Source organism: Aegilops tauschii, chromosome 4 (assembly GCF_002575655.3).
Source record: "Aegilops tauschii subsp. strangulata cultivar AL8/78 chromosome 4, Aet v6.0, whole genome shotgun sequence".
Classification (NCBI taxonomy): domain Eukaryota; kingdom Viridiplantae; phylum Streptophyta; class Magnoliopsida; order Poales; family Poaceae; genus Aegilops; species Aegilops tauschii.
The window spans coordinates 134503252-134529708 of record NC_053038.3 but is presented as its reverse complement, the minus strand read 5'-3'; the positions used below and the strand labels follow the sequence as shown (position 1 = coordinate 134529708).

At 48.1% G+C, this 26457-nt stretch overlaps 2 protein-coding genes across 3 annotated transcripts; one reads left to right on the top strand and one right to left on the bottom strand.

Moving 5' to 3' along the window:
* Nucleotides 1-22272: 22272 nt before the first annotated feature.
* On the bottom strand, nt 22273-24371 carry LOC109741727 (putative pectinesterase 63). The gene is made up of 3 exons (XM_020300801.4): nt 23364-24371; nt 22700-23033; nt 22273-22601 (listed from the first exon to the last, which is right to left on the bottom strand). The coding sequence occupies exons 1-3, from the start codon at nt 24356-24358 to the stop codon at nt 22581-22583; spliced, it is 1350 nt and encodes a 449-aa protein (XP_020156390.1). The 5' UTR covers nt 24359-24371; the 3' UTR covers nt 22273-22580.
* A 74-nt stretch (nt 24372-24445) lies between these two features.
* Nucleotides 24446-26075, top strand: LOC109741731 (uncharacterized). Of its 2 annotated transcripts, XM_040386862.3 has the most exons (3): nt 24446-24552; nt 24971-25216; nt 25303-26075. In XM_040386862.3, exons 2-3 carry the CDS (start codon nt 25106-25108, stop codon nt 25561-25563), a joined length of 372 nt encoding a protein of 123 aa, XP_040242796.1. In that variant the 5' UTR covers nt 24446-24552; nt 24971-25105; the 3' UTR covers nt 25564-26075. The 2 variants fall into 2 exon arrangements, with proteins under 2 accessions (XP_040242796.1, XP_020156394.1); XM_020300805.4 differs by lacking the exon at nt 24446-24552 and having other exon boundaries at nt 24599-25216.
* The last annotated feature ends 382 nt before the right edge of the window (nt 26076-26457 follow it).

Here is a 26457-nt window from a genome sequence, read left to right as displayed (position 1 = left end):
TCGGGCTTGGGTCCATTCTTTGGCTTCTTCCCGGCAACTGATTTACCGGGTGCGGCAACTCCCTTGCCGTCCTTCTTGAAGTTCTTCTTACCCTTGCCTTTCTTGAAACTAGTGGTCTTATTCACCATCAACACTTGATGTTCCTTTTTGATCTCCACCTCCGCTGATTTCAGCATTGAATATAACTCAGGAATGGACTTCTCCATCCCTTGCATATTGTAGTTCATCACAAAGCTCTTGTAGCTAGGTGGAAGCGACTGGAGGATCCTGTCAATGACCGAGTCATCCGGGAGATTAACTCCCAACTGAGACAAGCGGTTGTGCAACCCAGACATTTTGAGTATATGCTCGCTGACAGAACTGTTTTCCTCCATCTTACAACTATAGAACTTGTCGGAGACTTCATATCTCTCGACCCGGGCATGAGCTTGGAAAACCATTTTCAGCTCTTGGAACATCTCATATGCTCCGTGCTGCTCAAAACACTGTTGGAGCCCCGGTTCTAAGCTGTAAAGCATGCCGCACTGAACCAGGGAGTAATCATCACTACGCGACTCCCAGGCGTTCATAACATCTTGAGTTGCTGGGAAAATGGGTGCTTCACCTAGCGGTGCTTCAAGGACGTATGCTTTCTTGGCAGCTATGAGGATGATCCTCAAGTTACGGACCCAGTCCGTATAGTTGCTACCATCGTCTTTCAACTTGGTTTTCTCTAGGAACGCGTTGAAGTTGAGGGGAACATTAGTGTGGGACATTTGATCTACAAAACATATTGTAAAGATATTTAGAATATGTTCATGATAATTAAGTTCATCTAATCAAAATTATTCAATGAACTCCCACTCAGATAGACATCCCTCTAGTCATCTAAGTGATACATGATCCGAATCGACTGGGCCGTGTCTGATTATCACGTGAGACGGACTAGTCATCAACGGTGAACATCTCCATGTTGATCGTATCTACTATACGACTCATGTTCGACCTTCGGTCTCTCGTGTTCCGAGGCCATGTCTGTACATGCTAGGCTCGTCAAGCCAACCTAAGTGTTTTGCATGTGTAAATCTGGCTTACACCCGTTGTATTCGAACGTTAGAATCTATCATACCCGATCATCACGTGGTGCTTCGAAACAACGAACCTTCGCAACGGTGCACAGTTAGGGGGAACACTTTCTTGAAATTTAAGCGAGGGATCATCTTATTTAAGCTACCGTCATTCTAAGCAAATAAGATGTAAAAACATGATAAACATCACATGCAATCAAATAGTGACATGATATGGCCAATATCATTTTGCTCCTTTTGATCTCCATCTTCGGGGCGCCATGATCATCATTGTCACCGGCATGACACCATGATCTCCATCATCGTGTCTTCATGAAGTTGTCTCGCCAACTGTTACTTCTACTACTATGGCTAACGGTTAGCAATAAAGTAAAGTAATTACATGGCGTTTTCATTGACACGCAGGTCATACAATAAATTAAGACAACTCCTATGGCTCCTGCCGGTTGTCATACTCATCGACATGCAAGTCGTGATTCCTATTACAAGAACATGATCAATCTCATACATCACATATATCATTCATCACATCCTTTTGGCCATACCACATCACACGGCATATGCTGCAAGAACAAGTTAGACGTCCTCTAATTGTTGTTGCAAATTTTTACGTGGCTGCTATAGGTTTCTAGCAAGAATGTTTCTTACCTAGGCCAAAACCACAACGTGATATGCCAATTTCTATTTACCCTTCATAAGGACCCTTTTCATGGAATCCGATCCGACTAAAGTGGGAGAGATAGACACCCGCTAGCCACCTTATGCAACTATTGCATGTCAGTCGGTGGAACTTATCTCACGTAAGCGTACGTGTAAGGTCGGTCCGGGCTGCTTCATCCCACGATGCCGCCGAATCAAGATAAGACTAGTAACGGCAAGTAAATTGACAAAATCGACGCCCACAACAACTTGTGTTCTACTCGTGCATAGAAACTACGCATAGACCTAGCTCATGATGCCACTGCTGGGGATCGTTGCAGAAATCAAAAAATTTCTACGCATCACCAAGATCAATCTATGGAGAGACTAGCAACAAGAGAGAGGGGATGACATCTTCATACCCTTGAAAGATCGCGATGCGGAAGCGTTACAAGAACGCGGTTGGTGGAGTCGTACACGCAGCGATTCAGATCGCGGTCGATTCCGATCTAAGCGCCGAACAACGGCGCCTCCGCGTTCAACACACGTACAGCCCGGGGACGTCTCCTCCTTCTTGATCTAGCAAGGGGAGAGGAGAAGTTGAGGGAGAGCTCCGGCAGCACGACGGCATGGTGGTGGAGCTTGCAGTTCTCCGGCAGGGCTTCGCCAAGCACTACGGAGGAGGAGGAGGTGTTGGGGAGGGAGAGGGCTGCGCCAGGGGAAGGGTGCGGCAGCCCTCCCACCTCCCCTCTATTTATAGGGGCAAGGGAGAGGGGGGACGGCCCCCTCCAGATGGATCTAGAGGGGGGCGGCTGTCGGTGTCAAAACCGGCGGATCTCGGGTAGGGGGTCCCGAACTGTGCGTCTAGGATCGATGGTAACAGGAGACGGGGGACACGATGTTTACCCAGGTTCGGGCCCTCTCTATGGAGGTAATACCCTACTTCCTGCTTGATTGATCTTGATGAATATGAGTGTTACAAGAGTTGATCTACCACGAGATCGTAATGGCTAAACCCTAGAAGTCTAGCCTGTATGACTATGGTAATGTGTATCTGCCTATCCGGACTACGCTCTCCGGTTTATATAGACATGGAGAGATCTAGGGTTACATGGAGTCGGTTACATAAGAAGGAATCTTTGTAGTTGGTCGCCTAACTTGCCCTCCACGCCAAGTAGAGTCCAATTCGGACACGGGTACAGTCTGCGGTCTTCATGTCTTCACAGCCCATCAGTCCGGCCCTAAGGATAACAGGCCAGACGCCCGAGGACCCCTTAGTCCAGGACTCCCTCAGTAGCCCCTGAACCTGGCTTCAATGACGAGGAGTCCGGCGCACAAATTTGTCTTCGGCATTGCAAGGCGGATTCCCTCCTTCCGAACTCCAGAATAGTCTTTGGATGTAGTAAGTATATCCGGACCTGTGCATATAATTGCAAAGAATACAATATTCCACGAGTCCAATTTGCTGATAACTGTTTATGACATCGTATCACGCCTGCCCGATTACTATTTCCAACTGTTGGCTAGCACGTCGCCCCACGTCTCGGGACGCGGTTTACTGGCACGTCTTGTCAAGGCAGAGATCGTGTCTCCTTATTCACGGGATTTTCATTAATGCAGACGTGGGTAACCCAACCGTCCCCTGGGTACAACTCTTTGGGGATAGGTAAGTTTCGAGACCCAGGTGGAGACGCTCAGTATTTGGGGTCTTTATATAGGGACCCAGACTCGTCTTCTTCCTTTGCACTTGCTCCTTCATCTCAGCCACCCCAAGTTCCAACCCTCGGGTTCCAATCGCCACTAGCCCTAATCATGTCCGGATCCAACCGTCAAGGCCGGTGGGTGGCTTCTTCTGTCACAGAGGAGGATATTGCAAAGCTCCGCACAGCGAGGTATCAGACCCCGGAAATCCTTCATCGGCTTCCTGCACAGGGGCAGGTTATACCTACTCCCAGATCCAGCGAGAGGGTAGTATTTGTGTCCCACTTCCTCCATGGGTTAGGGTTCGCGCTCAACCCCTTCGTCCGGGGGCTCATGTTCTACTATGGGCTAGATTTTCACGATCTGGCCCCGGACTCTATTCTTCTCATCTCGACATTTATCATTACGTGTGAGGCCTTTCTCCGGACTCCTCCACACTTCAGTTTGTGGCTCAAGACCTTTGACGTGAGGCCGCAGGTGACAGATGGGGAACAGGAAGAATGCGGCAGCGCCACAATAGGCAAGCTTGCCGGCGCGGTTTGGTTCGAAGGATCCTTCGCCGAGTCTTCCGGCATGTGGCAGCAGGGGTGGTTTATATCAACGAGCCGCGAGGCTCCAAGTGGGCGGCTACGCCTGCGTTCCGACCCAGCCCTCCAATTCATCTTGCTTCGTGGATCAATAAGGGATTGGACTGGGGGTCCGTCAATGAAGTGCAGACTCTGCAAAGTCGCATCCGAAGCCTTACCGAGAAGGACGTCGATCTTGTGAATGTCGTTCAAGTAATGCTAGTCCGCCAGACCCTGCCATGTCAGCGGCGGCCTCTCCGTATGTGGGAGTTTAATCCAGAAGGGCGGCGGACTCTTCAACACTTCTTCGGCACCACACACGAAGGAATGTGGAAATTATATTTTGGGGAACGAGAGCAATGGCCGGACACCACCGAAGATGTTGGCCTTGACTGCAATCATCCGGACACTTCGGTAAGTTTTCAATCTCTGAACACCTCTTATTCAAGCATCTCTTGACAAGATACTGAACAATCCGTCCCTATACATGACTGGATAAAGAAAGCGGTATTAATCTGGTGTCCGACGCCCCTTCCCGAAGACTCTGCGACCGCCCTGCTGACGAGAATGCTGACTCCGACACCATACCAGGTGTCTACAGAGGGGGGCGAGAACAGGGAGACCAGAGGTGATCCCCGCCGTGAGGATAAATTAGATGCCGTGTCCGGGGGGACCGAAACCCTTTTGCCTGAGGGCAAAGGTGCAGAGGAAGCCCTCCATGGCAAGAAGAGGGCCGCTTCCGAAGATCAGGAGGGGAAACCTTCCAAGAGAGGAAAAATGCCATCGTCGGGCGGCTTGGGCCAGGCACGCGATGTTGCCGTAGAGCTTTATGACGAGGACGAACCTCTGGCCAAACCGTAAGTGAAGCCGGGGTACTTTAAACATACCTCATTCTTTTCCTATTAGTGAAGTAATCATCCGACATATGTACATCCTTGCAGGCCAAAGCCTGGTGTTTCTCAATCGTCCTCCTCCTCGGGAGACCTTCTTCCGGGGATGATGGAGAGCGATACGCCTTCTCCGGCCTCCTCGCCCAACAGGGCGGTTGATTCTGAGGTATCGTCCCGGAGGGCTCCTCCCGATCGACAAGTAGTGTAGGAAACGAAAAAGGCGCTACCCGAAGGTGGTGCCTATGTCACTCGGGGTTCGGGGATCAAGAATGACAGCCCTGATCTATCCGGTTTACAGCCGGAGATGGTTCTGGAGGCGAGTAAGCAGATTCCTTCAAAGGAATGCCGTATTCCGGCAGCGGTTTCCGAAGACCCATGAGCGCCGGGAATGCTGACGGACATGCTGCGACAAGCGTCCATTTCAGAGGAGCACCGTGCCTTGATGGTTACGGTGGTCGAAAAGGTTCTATCCGCGAAGAGCGGATTGAACGAGGCCTTTACGAGCCTTCTAAGAGGTTTTGAGGTTTGTGATGTTATTTTGCCAATTGAATTTTATTGACAGAATGCACCTGTTGTATATGCAGTAGCCCCTGAGGCTCGGATTGCCTTCCGAAGGAAGCGATCAGAGGATCAAAAAGATATGCTCAGGTACTCACCTTGATTTAACTTGGAATACAGGCTGCCTCCCCTCCTGTGGCTGCCCGAAATACGGAAGTGGCCGAACTGCAGCGAAAGCTGGATATTGCGGAGGATGGCATTGCATTGATCAACATGCATCTTGACGACTCACAAGGTATATATTTCGAGCATTCCTTACACCAATGTGCTTGACGATGAAAAGAATTCTATACGAAATGTGCATGGATGCAGATGGTGCTGCCGCCATGGAAGCTCTTCGGGCGGAGCTAGTCCGGGCCAAGGAGCAGGCCCGGTTTAGTAATGCGGCGGCCGAAAAGGCATCGGCTGAGTTGAAAGCCGAACAAGCTGCACGGCGCCAAGATGAGGAGAAGATGTCCACCATGGCACATGAATTAAAGAATGCGGCTAGCCGCTGCAAACTTCTTGAGAAGGAAAATGAAGCCAAAACGGCTGAACTTGACAAGGCCTTACGAGAGGCGAGAGAAGCGCGGTCTGAATCCAGAGCGGCCCGTGAGGAAATCCGGCAAGCTGGGGAGATTGCGGCTGACAAGCCCTTTTTGCTACACACTAAGTTCGGCGATCCGAACTATGCTCATCTTAACCAAGTATGGAGTTCTTCGGACGAATTTTTAGACTTGCCGAAGAGTTCTTCCGATGCGGCGCAGTTTTACCACGCGCGAGAGGGGTATGCAACGGAGAAGCTTTTCTGGTCACAATTTAGCGCGTCAAAGCACCCTCTGTTGCTGAATGAACATATGTCCCAGTGGGCCGAGCTGTATAGGATATCCGGCGCTGCCATGAAGAACGTCATAATTCGGTTGTGGCCGACCGAGCCTGTTCCGAGTAGTTACTTCGGCCTGGTGCAGCGGCTTGTTGACGCGGTGCCACATATCGACGCTGTGAAGTGGTCGGCGTGCATTGAGGGTGCACGGATGGCCTTTGCCCGAGTCAAAACATTCTGGGGAAAGATGAAGGCCATCGATGTTGTGGCGAGGAGTCCACCCAAGGGCAAGGACCGTCGTGAGCTGGAGCATTATTTTGAAGACGTCCTAGAGGCCGCCCACTTGATAGAGGGTCAATGCTCGAAAGACATAATGTTCGAGTGATATGTATAAGGGTTGAAACAGACAACTTTATAGTTAATCTATTTTCATGTTTTGCTCGAAAGCTTGTATTCCTCCTGTGCGGCCGTTTTAATGTAATCTGAAAGTTTTCCAGTCGTCGGCTTCAGCCCCCTCGTAGGAAGTACGGGGGTGTTCAGAAAAGCATTTGAATCACTCTTTATCCAACGTCTTGGTCCATGAAGGAGGTGATAATGCAGCGAACCATGCAATCGGACTATAGGGCATTAACACTTTCACTTAGCCATTGGAGTTTTATGGTGGGGCTACGACATAGCCCCTGGTATGCATATGGCGTATTATAAAATGATGCCTTTACATATTTTGATCTAAAAAAAATCCTTCGTGTGACACGGAGAATCGCTAAAGATTCGAATAAGTCGTCAAGTGGTTGACCAGCTCTCGCCGCATCATGACAGTTAGTTTTCGGCTTTCTCTACTGAGGTGCTCATCCGGTTTAGGCCAGGGCACAATCGCAGTAGTTCTCCCTTTACTACCCTAGCCGATAGAGCGGAACGTAGGGTAGCAAGCACAGGAGCCGGGCAACCCAACTATTGACCCAAGACAATGATTCGGAGCTGATGCATATAAGGCCAAACTTGTGACGCCGAAGTACGCTGTAGAGCTTTTCGGACTTTTGCTGGCAACTCGTTTGTTCCCATACCGAGCCCCTGGCAGGTTATGCCGAGGTGCATCTGTAAAGCAGCCGTTAAGGCCGTACTCATTATTGAAAGAGTATGGAAGATTAGTTCGGATAAAGTTTAGTGGGAGTGGAGCAATATGCCAATGATAAATTCATATATAAAAAAACCACAAACCCGGCTATTTGACGTGCTCGGGGTCGGGAACGGAGGAAACAAGGCATAGTACAGGCTCAAAATAAAGAGTGCGGTCTTCAAAAAGTTGTTTTGGACCTCCTGTCGCACATCTGCGCCGCCCGTCCTCGGGGAGGGTAATCCTTAACGGAAGTAGCCCCCTTAGGTGAGTGTACGGATCCGAACTCCGAGAGAGTCCGTTGTAAATACTGTCCTTTTCGTCACCTGTTTTTAAGAGATAATAAAAAAAGAAAAAGGAAAACAGATAAAAAACGTTACGGGAGTGCTTGCAGGGTTGTCCGTATTGTGCTTCCGCCGATGCCCATGGTATCTTGAGTGCGTAGTGATGTACGCGCGGTGTAAATCTTGCCGGCACATGAGGTGGGTGGCGGAAGACGAACTACTATTTCCGTTCCGGGAGTGGTCGAACTTCGGAAGGAAACTGTTTCTGGCCCCTGGTGTTTGGCTGGTGAGCCGGTCCGTCGTCTTTATCGCCTGGTGGCCTCCTCCCCTTGTGTTCGGCGTTGAACTTGCCTGCCTGCTTGAAGACCCAACAGTTTCTGTTGGTATGATTAGCTGGCTTATCAGGGTGGCCGTGGATCTGGCAAGGTCGGTCCAATATCCTGTCAAGGGTGGATGGTCCGTCTTTGTTTGCCTTCAGTGGCTTCTTCCGTTGACCGGGGTTTGGATTGTTAAATCCGGCGTTGACCGCTATGTCGCGTGATCTTTCATTGTTATTGCGACTGTTGTGTTCGGTTCGTCGTGGCTTGCCGTTGCCATCTCGGATTTCGGAAGTGCCCGGGTCGCTGGCGTTGTTGCTTTTACGAGCGAGCCAGTTGTCTTCTCCCACACAAAAGTGAGTCATTAGAGCAGTAAGGGCTGTCATGGATTTGGGTCCTTCCTGGCCGAGGTGACGTGCTAGCCATTCATCCCGGATGCTATGTTTGAAGGCCGCGAGGGCTTTCGCGTCCGGACAGTCGACGATTTGGTTCTTTTTGACTAAGAACCTGGTCCAGAGCTCCCTGGCTGACTCGCCGGGCTGCTGGACAATATGCCTTAAGTCGTCGGCATCTGGCGGCCGGACATATGTTCCTTGGAAATTGTCTCGAAAGGCGTCTTCCAAATCTTCACAGCTGCCAATAGAATTTTCTGGCAAACTGTTTAGCCAGTACCGTGCTGGCCCTTTGAGCTTGAGAGGCAGGTATTTCATGGCATGAAGGTCGTCTCCGCGAGCCAAGTGGATATGGAGGAGGAAATCCTCAATCCATACCGCGGGATCTGTTGTTCCATCGTATGATTCGATGTTAATGGGTTTAAAACCGTCTGGAAATTCATGCTCCATTACCTCGTCAGTGAAGCAGAGAGGGTGTGTGGCTCCTCTATGTTGGGCCACACTGTGAAGCACCTCCGGTGGATGCCATTTGTGGCTTTCGGACCGGGCGTGGTCGAGTCTGTTGAGTCTGACTAAGTGACCATCATCGTCGGCCGGGGCATATCTCCGTGATCTTTACATCGGTCTTGTGTGTCCTGCTCTACCCTCCCGGTCTTGGTGGATGTCGTGCGTGTTCCCCCGAGCTGTTTTGTTCTTGTTTTTACGGCCGGATGGGGTGGTATGGTGTTCTGCTTGGGCTGCTGCGAACTGTGGTCGACCTACCACATTATTCGATGGTGATGCGGGCTCCAGCGCCCCGCCATCGTGTTGAGGGAGCCATCTGCACTTGGGGTGGCTTTTGTCTGGGCCGCTAAGGCCGTATTCTTCGGCGGCCAGGACCTCGGTCCATCTATCATTGAGCAAATCTTGGCTCGCTTGAAGCTGCAGCTGCTTCTTCCTTAGGCTCCTTGTCGTGGCTATTAGCCGGCGTTTAAAGCGCTCCTGCTCGAGAGGTTCCTCATGCACGATGAAATCCTCGTCGCCGAGGTTCTCCTCTTCCTCGGAGAGTGGAAGATAATTACTATCCGCCGAGTCTCCATATATGACCTGTTCATCAGGGCTATCTTGCCCGCTTTCCTGTTCCTCCTGTTCGGATCCTACCTCAACAGGGTCTTCATTGTCCGGAGTGTTATCATCTCCGGTGCTAGTATTGTTTCTCTTGAGCGACGTGACTGAGAGCGGCGCCGTGGGCGCCGGTGTTTGGACTGTGTGCCGGGAGGTTTATCCTCAACTGGATCCTCCTTGTCATCATCGAGATCGTTGTTGGGTGTGTCTACCATACATACGTCATACCAGGAAGTGGCCGTCCCACGTCTAGCGGATGGTAAGTTCTGGCCTTGCCCCTCATCGTCGTCCATACCGTCGATGTCTTCGGAGCAGGAGTCAAGCGTGTTGGTTGGGTCTTCGACAGTGGCTATGAAGTGGGTGGCGGGTGGGAAGCAAAATTCTCCATCATCCGCTGTAAGTCTGAACTGAGTATAGTTCGGCGGCGAGTGTGACGCCCGGATAATTAAGCTACAGTGAACCTCTGCTAATGATGCCACGTCACTTCCATTACTATTGCTAATCTCATGTTAGTTCGAAAACGATTTAAATTCAAAGTCAAAATCAAGCAAACAATAAAAGTTTTCAAATATTAAAACTAAAATGTTCATCGTGTGGCAAATAATCCCTAACTAGTTTTGGTGGTGGAACCAACCTTTTACAAAGTGTTTAAATGCCCTAAACTAATTAAAAACATCGGCTAAAATAATAATTTAATTGCTTTTGTAAATATAAAAATATTAAACTAATTTATTTTGGGTCCAACTAGGTTTGGCAGTGGCCTATTTTGATGATACTAATTTAGGTGCTAACTTGGTATTGTAAAGAAGCTAAAATAATTAGGAACTAAAAGAAAACAGAAAAGAAAATAAATAAAGAATAGAAACAGAAATTAAAACTACGAAATAAAAATAAAATGAGTAGAGGCCCCCTGGCCAACTGGGCCAGACGGCCCAGCTGGCCGACCCACTGGCCCAACCGGCCCCCCCACTCGCTCCCTTAACCACCACCCGACCGAAACCCTAACCCCCGTCGCCCCGCACCCCACTTCCCCCCCCCACGATCCCCTCTCCTCCCTCTCTCCCCCTCGATCCATCCAGATCGGGCTCCGACCCCGGTGCCCCGCTGCCCACCTCGCCGTCGGCGTTCCCTGACGCCGCTCGTCGTCTCCAGCACCGCCCCGCCATCGTCGCCTCCTCCCCCCGATCTGGATCGAGGACCCAATCCCAACACGTCCCCATCGCCCCGGACTGCCCGCCTCATGCCGGCGCCCCACACCGCCCCGTCCTCACCTCCTCCTCGACCAGCGCCCAGTGCTCGGCGCCCCCACCCCGTCGCCGCTCGATGCCGCCACCACCAGATCGCCCTCGCTGCCGTTCGCCGGGTCGCCCGCTACCTCGCCGGCGCTGCCTCCCCGTCGGACTGCGTCGTCCTCGTCCCTTCCTCGCGCCGCTTCTCCGAGCCACGCCGCTCGTTCCCCTGCTGCGTGGGTGAGGAACCCTCTCAACCCGCCCCCTTTCTTCGTCGGGTCACCACGGCCGAGCTGCGCTCACCCGTCCCTGGACCATGCGCGCGCACGCACTCAGCCACGCCGGGCCTCGCTCACGTGCGCGTACCCTGGCCCGCTGCTTCCTGTCTCGCCCACCTTCTGTTGTCCTCGGCCGCCGTCGTATCGATCGACACCGACCACCCCCGGCTGTGCCACCACCACCATGCGATGCGTCGTCGCGTAGGAGTTCGCATGGACCCATCCGCGCCGCGAACGGCTCCCCGTATGCTGTTTCCAGCGAGCTCTTGTGCTGCTACCGTTCTGTAGCTCGTCGCCGGCGCTAATCTGGTGACGTGGCTGTCATTAGTCACTAATCCCACTTAAACATTCACTGACGCCAGGGGCCCACCCGCTAAACTAACCCTGCTTTCAAAACAAACCTATTAATAAACAGGCTGAATGACAAGTGGGACCCGCCCCAGAAAACGATCAAAAAAAAGTAATAATAAAAAGCATTAAAATTAATTAATTAATTAAGCTGCTTAACTAACTTAACTTTAGTTAACCTGCTAGTTAACTAATTAAAATATAATTAGGTCAATCAGAGAATGACAGGGGGCCCCACCCCTGTTGACCAGTCAAGCTTTGACCGGTCAACGGGGTCCCCCTTGGCCCACCTGTCAGCCTCTGGGTACACATCTGTGTACACAGAGCTGGGTACTTGTAGCATTTTAGCTTGTATTTTGAATTAAAATAAATTCAGAAAATGATTAAAACTTTGAAAATTAATAATAAATAATCCGTAACTCGGATGAAAATACTTTGTACATGAAAGTTGCTCAGAACGACAAGACGAATCCGAATACGCAGCCCGTTCGTCAGCCACATGTCCCTAGTGTAGCGAACATGCAACATTTCACCTCCGGTTCATCTGTCCGAAAGCGCGAAACGCCGGGGATACTTTCCCGGATGTTTCCCCCCTTCGTCGGTATCACCTACTACCGCGTTAGGGCACACGTAGCACCGCATATTGCCATGTTACGCTTTGTGATGCTTTGATTGCTCTGTTATTTATTGTGTTTCCCCTCCGTTACTTCTTTCCGGTAGACCCCGAGACTGCCGGCGACCCCCAGTTCGACTACGGAGTTGACGACCCTTACTTCTTGCCAGAGCAACCAGGCAAGCCCCCCCCCCTTGATCACCAGATATCGCCTATTCTTCTCTATACTGCTTGCATTAGAGTAGCGTAGCATGTTACTGCTTTCAGTTAATCCTATTCTGCTGCATAGCCTGTCATTGTTGCTACAGTTGTTACCCTTACCTGCTATCCTACTACTTAGTATAGGATGTTAGTGTTCCATCAGTGGCCCTACACTCTTGTCCCTCTGCCATGCTATACTACTGGGCCGTGATCACTTCGGGAGGTGATCACGGGTATATACTATATACTTTATATACATGACACATGTGGTGACTAAAGTCGGGTCAGCTCGTTGAGTACCTGCAAGTGCTTCTGATGAGGGGGCTGAAAGGACAGGTGGCTCCATCCCGGTAGAGGTGGGCCTGGGTTCCTGACGGCCCCTGACTGTTACTTTGTGGCGGAGCGACAGGGCATGTTGAGACCACCTAGGAGAGAGGTGGGCCTGGCCCTGGTCGGCGTTCGCGGATACTTAACACGCTTAACGAGATCTTGGTATTTGATCTGAGTCTGGCCATTTGGTCTATACGCACTAACCAACTACGCGGGAACAGTTATGGGCACTCGACGTCGTGGTATCAGCCGAAGCTCTTCTTGACGTCAGCGACGGAGCGGCGCGCGCCGGATTGGACTGGAACGCCTGCTAGGCTAGGTCTGCTTCCGGCCGCGTACGCAACGTGCAGGTGTGCAATGGGCGATGGGCCCAGACCCCTGCGCGCATAGGATTTAGACCGGCATGCTGACCTCTCTGTTGAGCCTAGGTGGGGCTGCGACGTGTTGATCTTCCGCGGCCGGGCATGACCCAAAAAAAAGTGTGTCCGGCCAAATGGGATCGAGCGTGTTGGGTTATGTGGTGCACCCCTGCAGGGAAGTTTATCTATTCGAATAGTCGTGTCCCTCGGTAAAAGGACGACCCGGAGTTGTACCTTGACCTTATGACAACTAGAACTGGATACTTAATAAAACACACCCTTCCAAGTGCCAGATATAACCCGGTGATCGCTCTCTAACAGGGCGACGAGGAGGGGATCGCCGGGTAGGATTAAGCTATACGATGCTACTTGGAGGACTTCAATCTACTCTCTTCTACATGCTGCAAGATGGAGGTTGCCAGAAGCGTAGTCTTCGACAGGATTAGCTATCCCCCTCTTATTCTGGCATTCTGCAGTTCAGTCCACTGATATGGCCCTTTACACATATACCCATGCATATGTAGTGTAGCTCCTTGCTTGCGAGTACTTTGGATGAGTACTCACGGTTGCTTTTCTCCCTCTTTTCCCCTTTCCATTCTACTTGGTTGTCGCAACCAGATGCTGGAATCCAGGAGCTAGAGATCCCGAGGATGATTCTACATGTAGTTCGGCTTCGAGGAGTAGTTAGGAGGTCCCAGGCAGGAGGCCTTGCCTTTTCGATCGTTGCTACTTTTGTGCTAGCCTTCTTAAGGCAAACTTGTTTAACTTATGTCTCTACTCAGATATTGTTGCTTCCGCTGACTTGTCTATGATCGAGCACTTGTATTCGAGCCCTCGAGGCCCCTGGCTTGTATTATGATGCTTGTATGACTTATTTATGTTGTAGAGTTGTGTTGTGATATCTTCCCGTGAGTCCCTGATCTTGATCGTACACATTTGCGTGCATGATTAGTGTACGATTGAATCGGGGGCGTCACAAGTTGGTATCAGAGCCAACTGCCTGTAGGAATCCCCCTTTCCAACTCCTTGGCCGAAGTCGAGTCTAGTCATTGAAAAACTTTTAATAACATGGCTGTGTGGCTTACGGGCCCATGTCGCCATTGGGTGGTATTAGGATCTTTTACTCCTTGTCTATACTCTGGGACTCTGATCTCTCTTCTATTCGGGTTAAATGATTTTGCTAAAAACAAAACTAACTTTAGGTTCTCGAAAGTACTTTCTCCCGGAGAGTCCCTCACTTCAGATGATCGCCTGCTGCACTAGAAGATTCCGGAGTTACCCTGTGATGTTCTCTCGAGACTTTGTGTCCGTCGTTTTTGCAATTCCCTATCACCGAAATATCCCTATGGATAAATACATACATCTGTCGATCTTACTTTTGTTCCCAGTTGATCTTGTCATTACAAGATACCTTGAAATTCCCTCTATTGATCCGTGAATACTTTGTGCCTACTGCCTTGCAGTTCTTGCCACATGAATACCCTCTACGGATAATTCCTCGCACTTACTGAGTATCCGCTCTTCCACCGTTGTTTATTTGGTTTACAAGACACATTGAAATACTATCCGATCTTTTGATAATCCTCTGCCCGCTATTACTCGGCAAATACTTGTCTGCTTGCATTATGGTTGCGTTCCATATGAATAGCAATATTCATTAGTATCCTTTGTCATTATCATTAGAGTCCCTTGATTCAATATGTTGCGAATTCTCGCAGTCCTCAATCAGATCCTAGAATTCATCCTTCCAGCTCAGACGTCATATTAAACATGAGTTGGATCTCGACCAATGAAATTGCCATCGATTGTACCCTTAAGCCTACTCAACCTATCCATCCTTGATCAGAGTGTTTGCTTCTGATCCCTTGATTTGGAGCTCATAATTCCTTTGCATTGGAGCTTTGAATTAGTCGGTTGTCTTGATAATCCGATCTCCTTGCTTTCTTTCATCTGCTGGTTGAGTACCGATGCTCACATCAGGTCTCTTGTGGACCACCAGAACCTTTATGGGATTTTATCCGACGACGTCCTTCATATTCAATAACTTTGTGAGTCTTTTCTCGGATACATAATGCCTTTAGTAAATTGTATCCTCTGCTTTGTCAACCATGCTCTACTTTTGAGCTGGTGATAATCACTCTCGAAGCTTGTGGCATATGTTTCTAAGTTGCCCTGATGGGTTGAACCTATGCCTTCCTTAATCTGTGTGAACCCGAAAGTTTTCCAAGGTTCATACTCCTCTGGTAATTCACCAGGTAGGTCTTCGCACCCAAATTATTTTTAATAGAGCAGTGAATGAAAGGTTATGCATTGCAGAAGTGGGAGTCGACCTTGAACTTTGTGTTCATGCCCATGGACACGAGGTAGATCTTATCATTAAAAGCTTCTCTTAAATTAATTATTCCCTTGGTATAAGTTCATCTTATATCTGGGATCTGGCCTTTGGTAATCGTGGTTCCGACCATGTTCTCCTTTAAACACCATTTCTCGTGCAAGTTTAAGCACTTGTCTTCTGTAGAGCAATACCTCAGTCCAACCTCTACTTTGGTTTGTCGTCGAGTATTACCCCCTGGTATCTCGAGATTATCACGGAACTGCATAACTTCTTATGAGTTCTCCATCAAGTATTACATTCTCATTGATTCCAATTTTCACGGGCTCCGAGTTACTAAACACTCAAAGACATCGATAACTGAATCGAGTCCGCATCACAATTAAACAACTCTTAGTAATATCCTTTGCTTACGAGTTCGTACTCGATCACGTCATCCCTAGCCTGCTCGGCTATGTCATTATCGTGCCGATTTTAACTGTGCTACCTGGTCCTTCCCAGCGCACAAATTTCGACAGTGAGCTAATCTTGCGTCGATCTTCCTCGTCATATCACTTCTCCTTGAACAGCAAACTTGATTTCGAGTTTGTGTCCTACCCGTGGTTCCAATAACCTTTCGCTTTCATCATTCCTTTGACTTGATGTCATCGTCGATCAATTACATCTTCTTGAAAACCTCTCGACAAATTTGTCGTGATCATTGTCAACAGTTTGACTTCTTCCAAGTTGTGTGTTGAAATTCAGGATGAGAAATACCATCCTTGCCCCACGATGAATTGTGTTATCATCGACAACATTCTTGCCTCCCCCCAACACAAACTTGTTCATATTTTGTGTTGTATCTTGTTTTCCCTGCTATCCAACTTATGTTATGTTCTACCGTGGAGTATGACCATCTTTGATGTCAAGAATGTCATGAGCATTACTCCACCTCTTAAGAATTCTTGGTACAGTGATACTTCTCACCATCACCATTCTTTCTTGGTCCCCGTGTTGTTTCTAAACGAAATACCGACAAATGGTCAGTGATGTGTAAATTCTAAACTTCTAGCAACCCTATTGCTTTGAAGTTATTGGTCTATAGTTTCATTCTACATCTATGGCTTAATGAATCATCATTCGAACATTGATCGTGCTACCTAGCCCATATTTCGGGTGCACATTTCAACCATTGACTATGGTAATGTGTACCTGCCTATCCGGACTACGCTCTCTGGTTTATATAGACACCGGAGAGATCTAGGGTTACATGGAGTCGGTTACATAAGAAGGAATCTTTGTAGTTGGTCGCCTAACTTGCCCTCCACGCCAAGTAGAGTCCAATCCGGACACGGGTACAGTCTTCGGTCTTCATGTCTTCACAGCCCATCAGTCGGGCCCAAAGGATAACAGGCCGGACGCCCGAGGACCCCTTAGTCCAGGACTCCCTCAGCGGCGGCCAAGGGGGGAGGCTTGCCCCCAAGCCAAGGGGGCGCCCCCTTTAGGGTTCCGCCCCAACCATAGGCGCATCGGCCCTAGGGGGCTTTGGCGCCCAGCCCACCTAGGGGTTGGTTCCCCTCCATATTCAGCCCATAGGGCCCTCCGGGGCAGGTGGACCCTCCCGGTGGACCCCCAGAACCCTTTCGATGGATCCGGTACAATACCGATAAACCCCCGAACACTTCCGGCGACTGAATAAGGACTTCCCATATATAAATGTTTATCTCCGGACCATTCCAGAACTCCTCGTGACGTCCGGGATCTCATCCGGGACTCTGAACAACATTCGGTAACCACATACTAATTCCCATAACAACTCTAGCGTCACCGAACCTTAAGTGTGTCGACCCTACGGGTTCGGAAACCATGCAGACATGACCGAGACATCTCTCCGGCCAATAACCAACAGCGGGACTGGATACTCATGTTGGCTCCCACATGTTCCACGATGATCTCATCGGATGAACCACGATGTCGGGGATTCAATCAATCACGTATACAATTCCCTTTGTCTACCGATATGATACTTGCCCGAGATTCGATCATCGGTATCCCTATACCTTGTTCAATCTCATTACCGGCAAGTCTCTTTACTCGTTCGTAACACATCATCCCGTGATCAACTCCTTGGTCACATTAAGCTCATTATGATGATGTCCTACCGAGTGGGCCCAGAGATACCTCTCCATCACACGGAGTGACAAATCCCAGTCTCGATTCGTGCGAACCCAACAAACACTTTCGGAGATACCCGTAGTGTGCCTTTATAGCCACCCAGTTACGTTGTGACGTTTGGCACACCCAAAGCATTCCTACGGTATCCGGGAGTTGCACAATCTCATGGTCTAAGGAAATGATACTTGACATTAGAAAAGCTTTAGCAGACGAACTACACGATCTTGTGCTATGCTTAGGATTGGGTCTTGTCCATCACATCATTCTGCTAATGATGTGATCCCGTTATCAACGACATCCAATGTCCATGATCAGGAAACCGTAACCATTTATTGATCAACGAGCTAGTCAACTAGAGGCTCACTAGGGACATGTTGTGGTCTATGTATTCACACATGTATTACGATTTCCGGATAACACAATTATAGCATGAACAATAGACAATTATCATGAACAAGGAAATATAATAATAACCATTTTATTATTGCCTCTAGGGCATATTTCCAACACATCACTCCCTTTGTCATCGGTATGTTACTTGCCCGAGATTCGATCGTCGGTGTCATCATACCTAGTTCAATTATCGTTACCAGCAAGTCTCTTTACTCGTTCTGTAATGCATCATCCCGTAACTAACTCATTAGTTACATCGCTTGCAAGGCTTATAGTGATGTGCATTACCGAGAGGGCCCAGAGATACCTCTCCGATACACAGAGTGACAAATCCTAATCTCGATCTATGCCAACTCAACGAACACCTTCGGAGACACCTGTAGAGCATCTTTATTATCACCCAGTTACATTGTGACGTTTGATAGCACACAAAGTGTTCCTCCGGTATTCGGGAGTTGCATAATCTGATAGTCGGAGGAATATGTATAAGTCATGAAGAAAGCAATAGCAATAAAACTAAACGATCATTATGCTAAGCTAACGGATGGGTCTTGTCCATCACATCATTTTCTAATGATGTGATCTCGTTGATCAAATGACAACACATGTCTATGGTCAGGAAACTTAACCATATTTGATTAACGAGCTAGTCAAGTAGAGGCATACTAGGGACACTCTGTTTGTCTATGTATTCACACATGTACCAAGTTTTCGATTAATACAATTCTAGCATGAATAATAAACATTTATCATGATATAAGGAAATATAAATAACAACTTTATTATTGCCTCTAGGGCATATTTCCTTGACTCTAGGGGTCAGTTTTGATGCCCTGGAGCACGTCAAGTGGGGCATTCATGTCATCTGCTGGACACTCTCTAGATTTTTTTTACACATTTTCAGGTTTAGATGAGTTCCTTTTTTGGCTTTTTTTGTTTTCGCACGTTTTTCCTAGGTTATGGAGAAGTGTTATTGTGAGCATATTTTTTGTGTGGAAAAAATCATGCTTCCAGGAAAGCGCAGATGAAAACAACTATGCTTCCACAAGAAGCACATATTTTCTTCTCGTGGAGGCACAAATTTGCTTTTGTGTTATGTTTCTCAATGGAAAACACCGAGCTTCCACAAGAAGTTCTCGAAAAGGGAAAACAGTAAAAAACACCGCTATCTTGCTTCTAGCTCCGTTTTTTGTCATTCATTTTTTTGGTTGCCGTTTTTTTGTTTTCATTTTTATCCTTTTTGTATTGTTTTTCTTTGTTATTTTTTCCTAGTTTGTTGTTTTTTCCATAAAAAGAAATCATCGAAACCTATTAACATGAGATCTCGTTTGAAGATCTCGACGAGAGAATTGCAACGTAGAAAACGGTTTGGGATTTGGATGCATAGTTCAAGAGTTAAATCGTTTTGAATAAACGAATCTAGAAGAAGGAACAACTATCATGTTGCGACAAGTGGCGTACATGCAGTGCATCACTTGTTAGCGCGTGAAAAGGTGGGGGTGACCTTTGCAAGGGGTAACCCTTACTAGTGATTTCACTGTGTGGTGCTATGTGGGCAGTAATTAGCTAGGCCGCGCTCGTGAGTTGGGCCAAAGGGTGAGAGGGAGGTTGGCTGGGAATTCATTTTTCTTTTCTTTTACAGAAAATAGAAAAGGTAAGTTTTGGAAATATTTTGTGGGGCAAACGAATTCCAAATGGCGTGCAAATTTGTAGGTGGCCTCTCTAGTATATCTCAAGACCACACAAAAATATCCAAGCCATTCGGATAAGCTTTGGCAATAGTTTTGAAAAAAGGGGAGAAAAAGAACAAAAAGGTTTAAACTAGAGGTAGGTGTTAGGCTTGTGCTGAAATTGTGAACAAATTTGGGAGCTCCCAAATGTTACAAAGAGGCAGTGCGCAAGTGTGGAGGTGAGTCTTGGGCTAGAACACCAAAGGGACAAAGGTTTAGATAATGGGACAATTACATTTCTGCCCCTAACTAGAACCCACTACTCAAATTTGCCCCCTAATTTCAAAGCATGCTCAAATTTGCCCCTCTGCCGTTAGTTGCTCTTATAGAAATGCCCTTTTGTGTCGTTACTGTCCGGTCAAAGAGCTTTGACCATCTCAAAAAAAATAGCAAAAAAATAAAAAAATCTGAAATTTTGTGGGATCAAATATACTCAGGTGCGCAAGGTGCGTGCAAATTTTCGTGCTATTTAGACATACTAGGAGCTCGTGGCAAAGGGAAAAAGTAAATCTATACATCTTTGAATAATAAAATTTTAATAAATAGCAAGAAAATTCAAAAACATATGATTTTTTTGGCATCCAAGATGCTCGGGTGCACAAGGTGTGTGCAAAATTTTGTTATCAAATGACATGGGAGGAGTGTTAGAAAAAAAACCAAAATAGTGTATTTTTTCAAAGTTTTTTTCCGAACCAAATTATATATTTTTTGCTCCATGAGCTCCTACAATGTCCAAACACAACAAAATTTTGCACACATCTTGCGCACCCGAGCATCTTGGAGGCCAAAAAAATTCTTGTTTTTTTGAATTTGCTTGCTATTTTTTTGAATTTACTATTCACAGGCGTACATATTTGCTGTTTTTCCTTTGGTAAGAGCTCCTAGAATATTCAAACAGCATGAAAATTTGCACACACCTTGCACACCTGAGTACCTTCGATCCCACAAAATTTCAGTTTTTTCTGATTTTTTTGCTTTTTTTTGAGATGGTCAAAATTCTTTGACCAGACGGTAACAACGTAAAAGGGCATTTCTATAAGGGCAACTAACGGCAGAGGGGCAAATTTGAGCATGCTTTGAAATTAGGGGCAAATTTGAGTAGTGGGTTTCAGTTAGGGAGCAAAAATGTAATTGTCCCTTAGATATTCACCATTCAAAAAAATTGGGAGCTCCCGGTAGTAGGATGTATTTTCCCTATATATAGGACACAAGTGTTTCCTACTACTGGGTGTAGTTACTCCCATTTTTGTTTCGTACGTTCTAGGTAGTATCTATCGCACCGGAGTGTATGTAAGTGTAGTATGTAGTTTGTAAGAATGTTTAGGTAGTATATATATACTATATATTTTTTAGGTAGTATGTGCCATATTTTGAATATACTCCTTTTTACATACAAATATGTACGTATTTCACAAATATAATAAAAACTATGGGTCCACATGCAATTTTTTTGACATAACTCGCTTTGGAGTATCTTATATATAATACATAAACATACTGTAGTATATATACTACCACATGGTAGTATATAGGACATGGGTGTAACTACACCCGGTAGTAGGATGTATAGATATGCAAAAATGCCAAACGGAGGCCGAGCTTCATGGAGGCCTTAATTTGAAAAGTTCAAAATTCAAATTTTTTGTTTCAAAAAATTCTGAAAAAATTAAGCATATACCTGGATACATAATGAACATATATGTGTGCAAATTTTCAGGTCGTAATACATTAAAATAAGAGCTACAAAAAAAAATATAAGGCTTTTTAGCATATGTACTGTTCATCCTTAAGTCTATGATTTTGTTTATTTTGTGCAGCTCGCAATTCAAGGTATTTCATCCTGAAATTATTCACACATACACATTGCATCCTTGCAAACATGTGTATTTATTTTTGGAATTTTTTGAAACTAAAAGGTTTGAATTTGAATGTTTCAAAATAAAAGCCTTCATGGAGCTCGGTCTCCAAAATTCCTTAGTCATATATATGTATATATATTATATTATATTATATTATATTATACTATACGAGTGTCAAGTTATGTAGAGCGTTGGATCTTTGTGGGCTCACATTCAATTGCTTTAGGTAAGGACCACGTGGCCAAATGCAGGCCATTGGATAAAGTAATCTGACGGCCCACGACTCTGGGATTCGCGGTGGGAGGCACCCTTGTGTTGTGCTATCAGACATGTACTGTCAGAGTGTTGCAGACTCGTTATTTTTTCTCTTGCCACTGCTACTAGAAATCTCTGCCAGGCTCCCGTGCCCGTGAGAGAGTGATGCCCAACAGTAGCAGTGTAGCACCATTCATCTGGAAAAGAAGTACTACCAACAGTAACAGTAGCAGTGTGAGAGAAAAAAACTGCATGCAACAACGCACCCTCCGACAGTTCACATTCAAGTGCCTTGGATAGAAAAAAAAAGAACTTAATATGTGTTGTAACTAAACAACATTATTACTTTCTCTTATAAACAAGTTTCACAACATTATGAACCGAGTTGGATGGTTGGGAGGATGGTTATACTCACAGCCCATTCGAGATCAAACTTCAAGTTTGCTATATGTTCGTCTCATTAAGATGGAATATTTTTTAGTGGGAGGTGGTGTTCCCGTGTTAGCAAGTCACCTGTGATGACTTCATCAATCACCATCTTATTCAAGAATAAAATATCATGACCCAAATTTTCCTTTGTTTCAGGAATACTTTGCGTACACTTCTAATTGATAGGACTGATCAGTGTATATGATGCATGTCTATGGAATTTACCTGATCTTGTTATTTGTTAAATATATTAATAAGATGATTATGTACTAAGTAAAGATGCGTTCAATCACTCTGAAGGTACAACATTTTTCACCAGAATAATAATCCTTAAACCTACACGTGCATGGCACGTGCGATGTACTAGTACATATCTCTATATGGCCAAATTAAAAACGGTTGAATCAGGTGCACTGGTTGCCTTCAGTAGGAAACATACAATTTGAAGGTAGTATAAAAAGAAGAGAATACGGAAATATCTAAAATATGAAGTCTCTATCTCTCAATCTTGAGAAGTGTTTCATTTCGACCCTGAAGAAACTATGAAAATAAGCTCATCTAGGGATGCATGCTGTCTGGTCCTAAAGCCCGATCGAAGCCAATTAATTAGCCTCTTGCAGACGAGATCTTCTTCCTCTATAATTCTTTCTTCTTCGTCTGCAAATTAAATAATCCGCAACGCCGTCAGGGCGGGCTTTTAACGCTACAAGAACGAAAAGTATGCCGCGGGGTAGCTTGAACATGAATGTACAGACCTTGGATCCAGCTGAGTAGGCGGATTTGGGCGACGATGCTTTGGACGCCGACTTGGGCGACGCGGCTGAATCCGCCGACTCGGGCGATGAGGCCGAATCTGCGGACTCGGGCGATGAGGCGGGGGATGTGGCGGGGGCTCCTCCACTGTAGCCTTTTTTAGAGGGAGGAGAGTTCCCAGTTGGCGGTGGCAGAATCCAAGAGTCGCCGAAGATGTAGTGTGTGCCGATGAAGGGCTTGGCCTGGGCCTCGGTGAGATCCACAGCCCACCCGACCCTCTTCCTCGCGTCCGACCCCGGCCCGCTGCATTTGAACTCGCCGTAGTAGATCCCGCTACTGCACGCACGTACGCATGCATTCGATAAAAAAACATGAGTGATGGGACGAAGATGATCCCTTATGCCTTGTACAATAGGAGGTGCTTAGGGGAGGTGCTTAGAGAAATAAACCAGACTTTTCTTAAGCACCGATGCTTATTTGTACAGGATAGACGCTTAACTAAGCGTCCCTCCTATAAAAATAGACGCCGGTGCTTCAGAAAAACCCGGTTTATTTTTTTAAGCATCCCTCTAAGCACCTTCCATTGTACAAGGCCTTAATAAAACATCCTCCATCCATAATGCATGTAAAGGAGTCCCATGCATGCATGCATGCATGTTACCTTACCTCTCAGGCTGCTTGATGTTCCATCCGTCCCATCCAACTGGCACCACCTCCTTGCTCATCTCGGTGTAGGCGTAGATGACGCGCGACGAGTCCCCCCACGCCCTGCCAAGATAGATATCCCCCCCGCCTTCGCTCATGATGGTGCAGTTCTTGAACGAGAACCCGCTCTCGATGGCGCCCTCGATGGTCTTGGTCCGCTGCTGCGCCGTGAGCACGGCGATCTCCTTCACGATGGACACGATGCGGCAGTTCTCGTACAAGGACCTCCCAAACCCGAAGATGAAGTCCACGCTCCCTTTGATCACGCAGTCCTTGAAGTAGTGCAAACCCTTGTGGTCGTACAGCGTGTCCTGCCCGCCGTCGATGGTGCAGTTGTAGAAGGCCTGCTTGGTGCCGAACGTACGCAGCGCCACCGCCTGCCCGCCCTTGGCCCCCGGCTTGGCCAGTGGCGCGTCGTTCTTGAACACCACGCCGTACGCCACGAAGTAGTCGGACTCGATGGCGCAAGTGGTGCTCCCCACCGTGCCCACGGGCTTCCCGTCTTTCCCTAGCGTCGCAGCGGTGTCGCTCCAGGCGATGATGGCCGGGTTCTTGGGATCGGACTTGAAAGTGACGTAGGGCTTGCTGAGATTGAGGAAGATCTTCTCACGGTACTCGCCGGGTTTCAGGTCCAGGATTACGCGACCGGTGTTGCCCTCCGGGATGGCGTCGATCGCGGCCGTGATGGTCTTGTAGTCACCACCGCCCTTGGGGTCCACCACGTAGGTGGTCTTGTTATCCTCCGCCTTGGACAGGGACTCGTCGATGGTGCTGCCCGTGTCACCCACCGCCTTCTTCGCGTACAACGCCTGGTTGATCGCGAAGTCTTTTTGGTTCGCGGACAACCAGCTGTCGAACGCACCAGCCGTCCCCGCCGTCGCGAGCGAAGCCGACGGCAGCGACGCCACTAGGGCCGCGAGCGCCAGGAGCAGGGGAAGCGCCATGTGGCGGCCCATGGGTAACTAACTCACTGGTAGCCCGTCGATCGTCGTCTCCCTCTCCTAGCTTCTGGCGGACTGGTGTTGGCGTATATGTAGTGCGTCTTGGGAAATGTATGGCCGCCTCGCCCTGGCTGGTCGCCATTTTTGGAGTGGAAGCTAGTGGAGGTGGAGCTCTAACAGCGCGCGATGTCTCGTCTCCGTCCGCACAGGTAGGGTAAGATGTACCTATTCTTAGGAGAATGGATTCTCTCTGGTGCATGCATTAGTCCATTGATTATTTTGGATGGGGTCACCGCATGAAGCTTTCGATAGAGATGACATGCTTCACCCATCCACGCCTTTTATTTACCTTTTAAATTTGAATCTATTGCATCCCTTGAACTGAAAGTATAATTTATGTTTCGTTTGTGTATTTGTGCTCCTTGAGACGAGGGCTTTGAAATAAGAGCAAGGAAAACGTTTATAATCATCCGACTAATCTTCCTCTCTTTTAAGCCTCCTTCTCTATGCGCCATATGTCTGTGTCAGGCTGCGGCTGCCCACCGCTTCGCCCCAACCTTATCTTATCTCTAACGCAGCTCCTCCACTCGTTTCTTCTTCTTTCTTCCTCTTACATCCCATCGCCAGGAGATTAGCCATGGCGAGCAGCCGAGCACCACCACAACAGGAAAACGGAAGAGTTAGACGCCGGCCGTCGGCACCAACAGCCGGAGCTCCTCCGTTGCATCGCTGGAGGTGGCATAGCGCCCATGGAGGGGAGCCATGGTGAGGACCACCACAACAGCGGGGAACCGGGAGGTGATGCCGCCGATACGAATGGCGCTCGTCGATGAACGCCGGTGCTGCAACGCACCAACGCGTCCATGGCCGCCGGTATGCAACGCAACAACTTGTCCACGGCCATCATGGTGCGTTACAACCTCATCCGTGATGCAATGCAACCTCGTGTGCCGTTGCAGTACTCGAGCGACGGCGGCGGAGCTGAAATGGAGCTGCTCGACGGCGGCAGAGCTGCAATGGAGCTGCTCGGCGCAGGCGACGGAGCTCCAATGGAGCGCTCGACGCCGGCGGCGGAGCTGCAATGGAGCTGCTCGGCGCAAGCGGCGAAGCTGCAAGTCGCGGGCTATGTAGTTGCAATGGAGCCGCTCGGCACAGGCGGCGGAGCTTCAATGGAGCGCTGGACGCCGGCGACGGAGCTGCAATGGAGCAGCTCGGCGTAGGTGGCGGAGCTGCAAGGAAGCTGCAAGTCACCGGCTACGGAGCTGCAATGGAGCGCTCGTCGACGCCTACCCCCCTGCTCCGATGCACCACTCCCGCGAGGGGTCCCGGTGCTGCAGCGCTGCGCTTGTGGGTGGCTCAGTGCAGCGTCATCGGCGGCTCTTGGGGGCAGCCCGTTGCAGTGAAGCGCTGCTGCCATGCCTAGAGTCTATGGTGTTGCACGACTGGCGGCGGTAATGTGTTTGCAAGGCGAGGAACGGCTTTGCTGCAAGGCGAGGAACGAGCTGGGCCGAGCCTGGTGCTGCGAGCGAGCGCGGCATGGCGGCTGCGACTGCGAGCTAGATCAGGGCCGCTCGCTGGAGCTCACCGCGTCTATCTCAGGAATCGCGTGTGCGTGGGGATTTTTTTGAATTGGCTGCGACGCGAGGAAGACGAGGCCACGTGCGGTCTTCTATTGTGTGAGAGCGACGCGGTCTATGTTGACTAATCCAACGTATCGAGGGATTTGATCGGACGGTTGGGGACTCGACTGTCGAATGATTCGTAGCAGCCGCCTAAGAGCAATCGTGAATCCGTTTTGACAAGTTAAAAAATTCTTCACTAAGTTTCATCTATTAATTTTTTTTGCAAGGGTCATCTATTAGAACTTGATACGACAAAGGATAAAATCATCAAGTTTTAATAAATACTAAAACTAAAAACCCTAACCCCCAATCATAAGCCCTAAGCCATTAACCCTAAAATAGTAAACTCTAAACCCTAAAACAAACGAAACTTGGTAAAAACTTAATATTATGTTGAGTGATCTAGTTTCTTTTCCTCAACTAATCAGCCCCTGAATTCAACGGTGGGCCTGGGCCTTTTTTCCCCTTCAAATCAAATAAGGTCAAGTCAGC

What these genes read in the sequence shown, in the direction of transcription:
- LOC109741731 (XM_040386862.3), top strand. Translation starts at nt 25,106, where the DNA reads ATGGTGAGGACCACCACAACAGCGGGGAACCGGGAGGTGATGCCGCCG. An exon ending in CAACGCGTCCATGGCCGCCG is followed by an intron (nt 25,217 to 25,302) that starts GTATGCAACGCA and finishes GTGCCGTTGCAG; the next exon opens with TACTCGAGCGACGGCGGCGG.
- LOC109741727 (XM_020300801.4), bottom strand. Translation starts at nt 24,358, where the DNA reads ATGGGCCGCCACATGGCGCTTCCCCTGCTCCTGGCGCTCGCGGCCCTA. An exon ending in AACATCAAGCAGCCTGAGAG is followed by an intron (nt 23,034 to 23,363) that starts GTAAGGTAACAT and finishes ACGTGCGTGCAG; the next exon opens with TAGCGGGATCTACTACGGCG. An exon ending in CCTACTCAGCTGGATCCAAG is followed by an intron (nt 22,602 to 22,699) that starts GTCTGTACATTC and finishes TTTAATTTGCAG; the next exon opens with ACGAAGAAGAAAGAATTATA.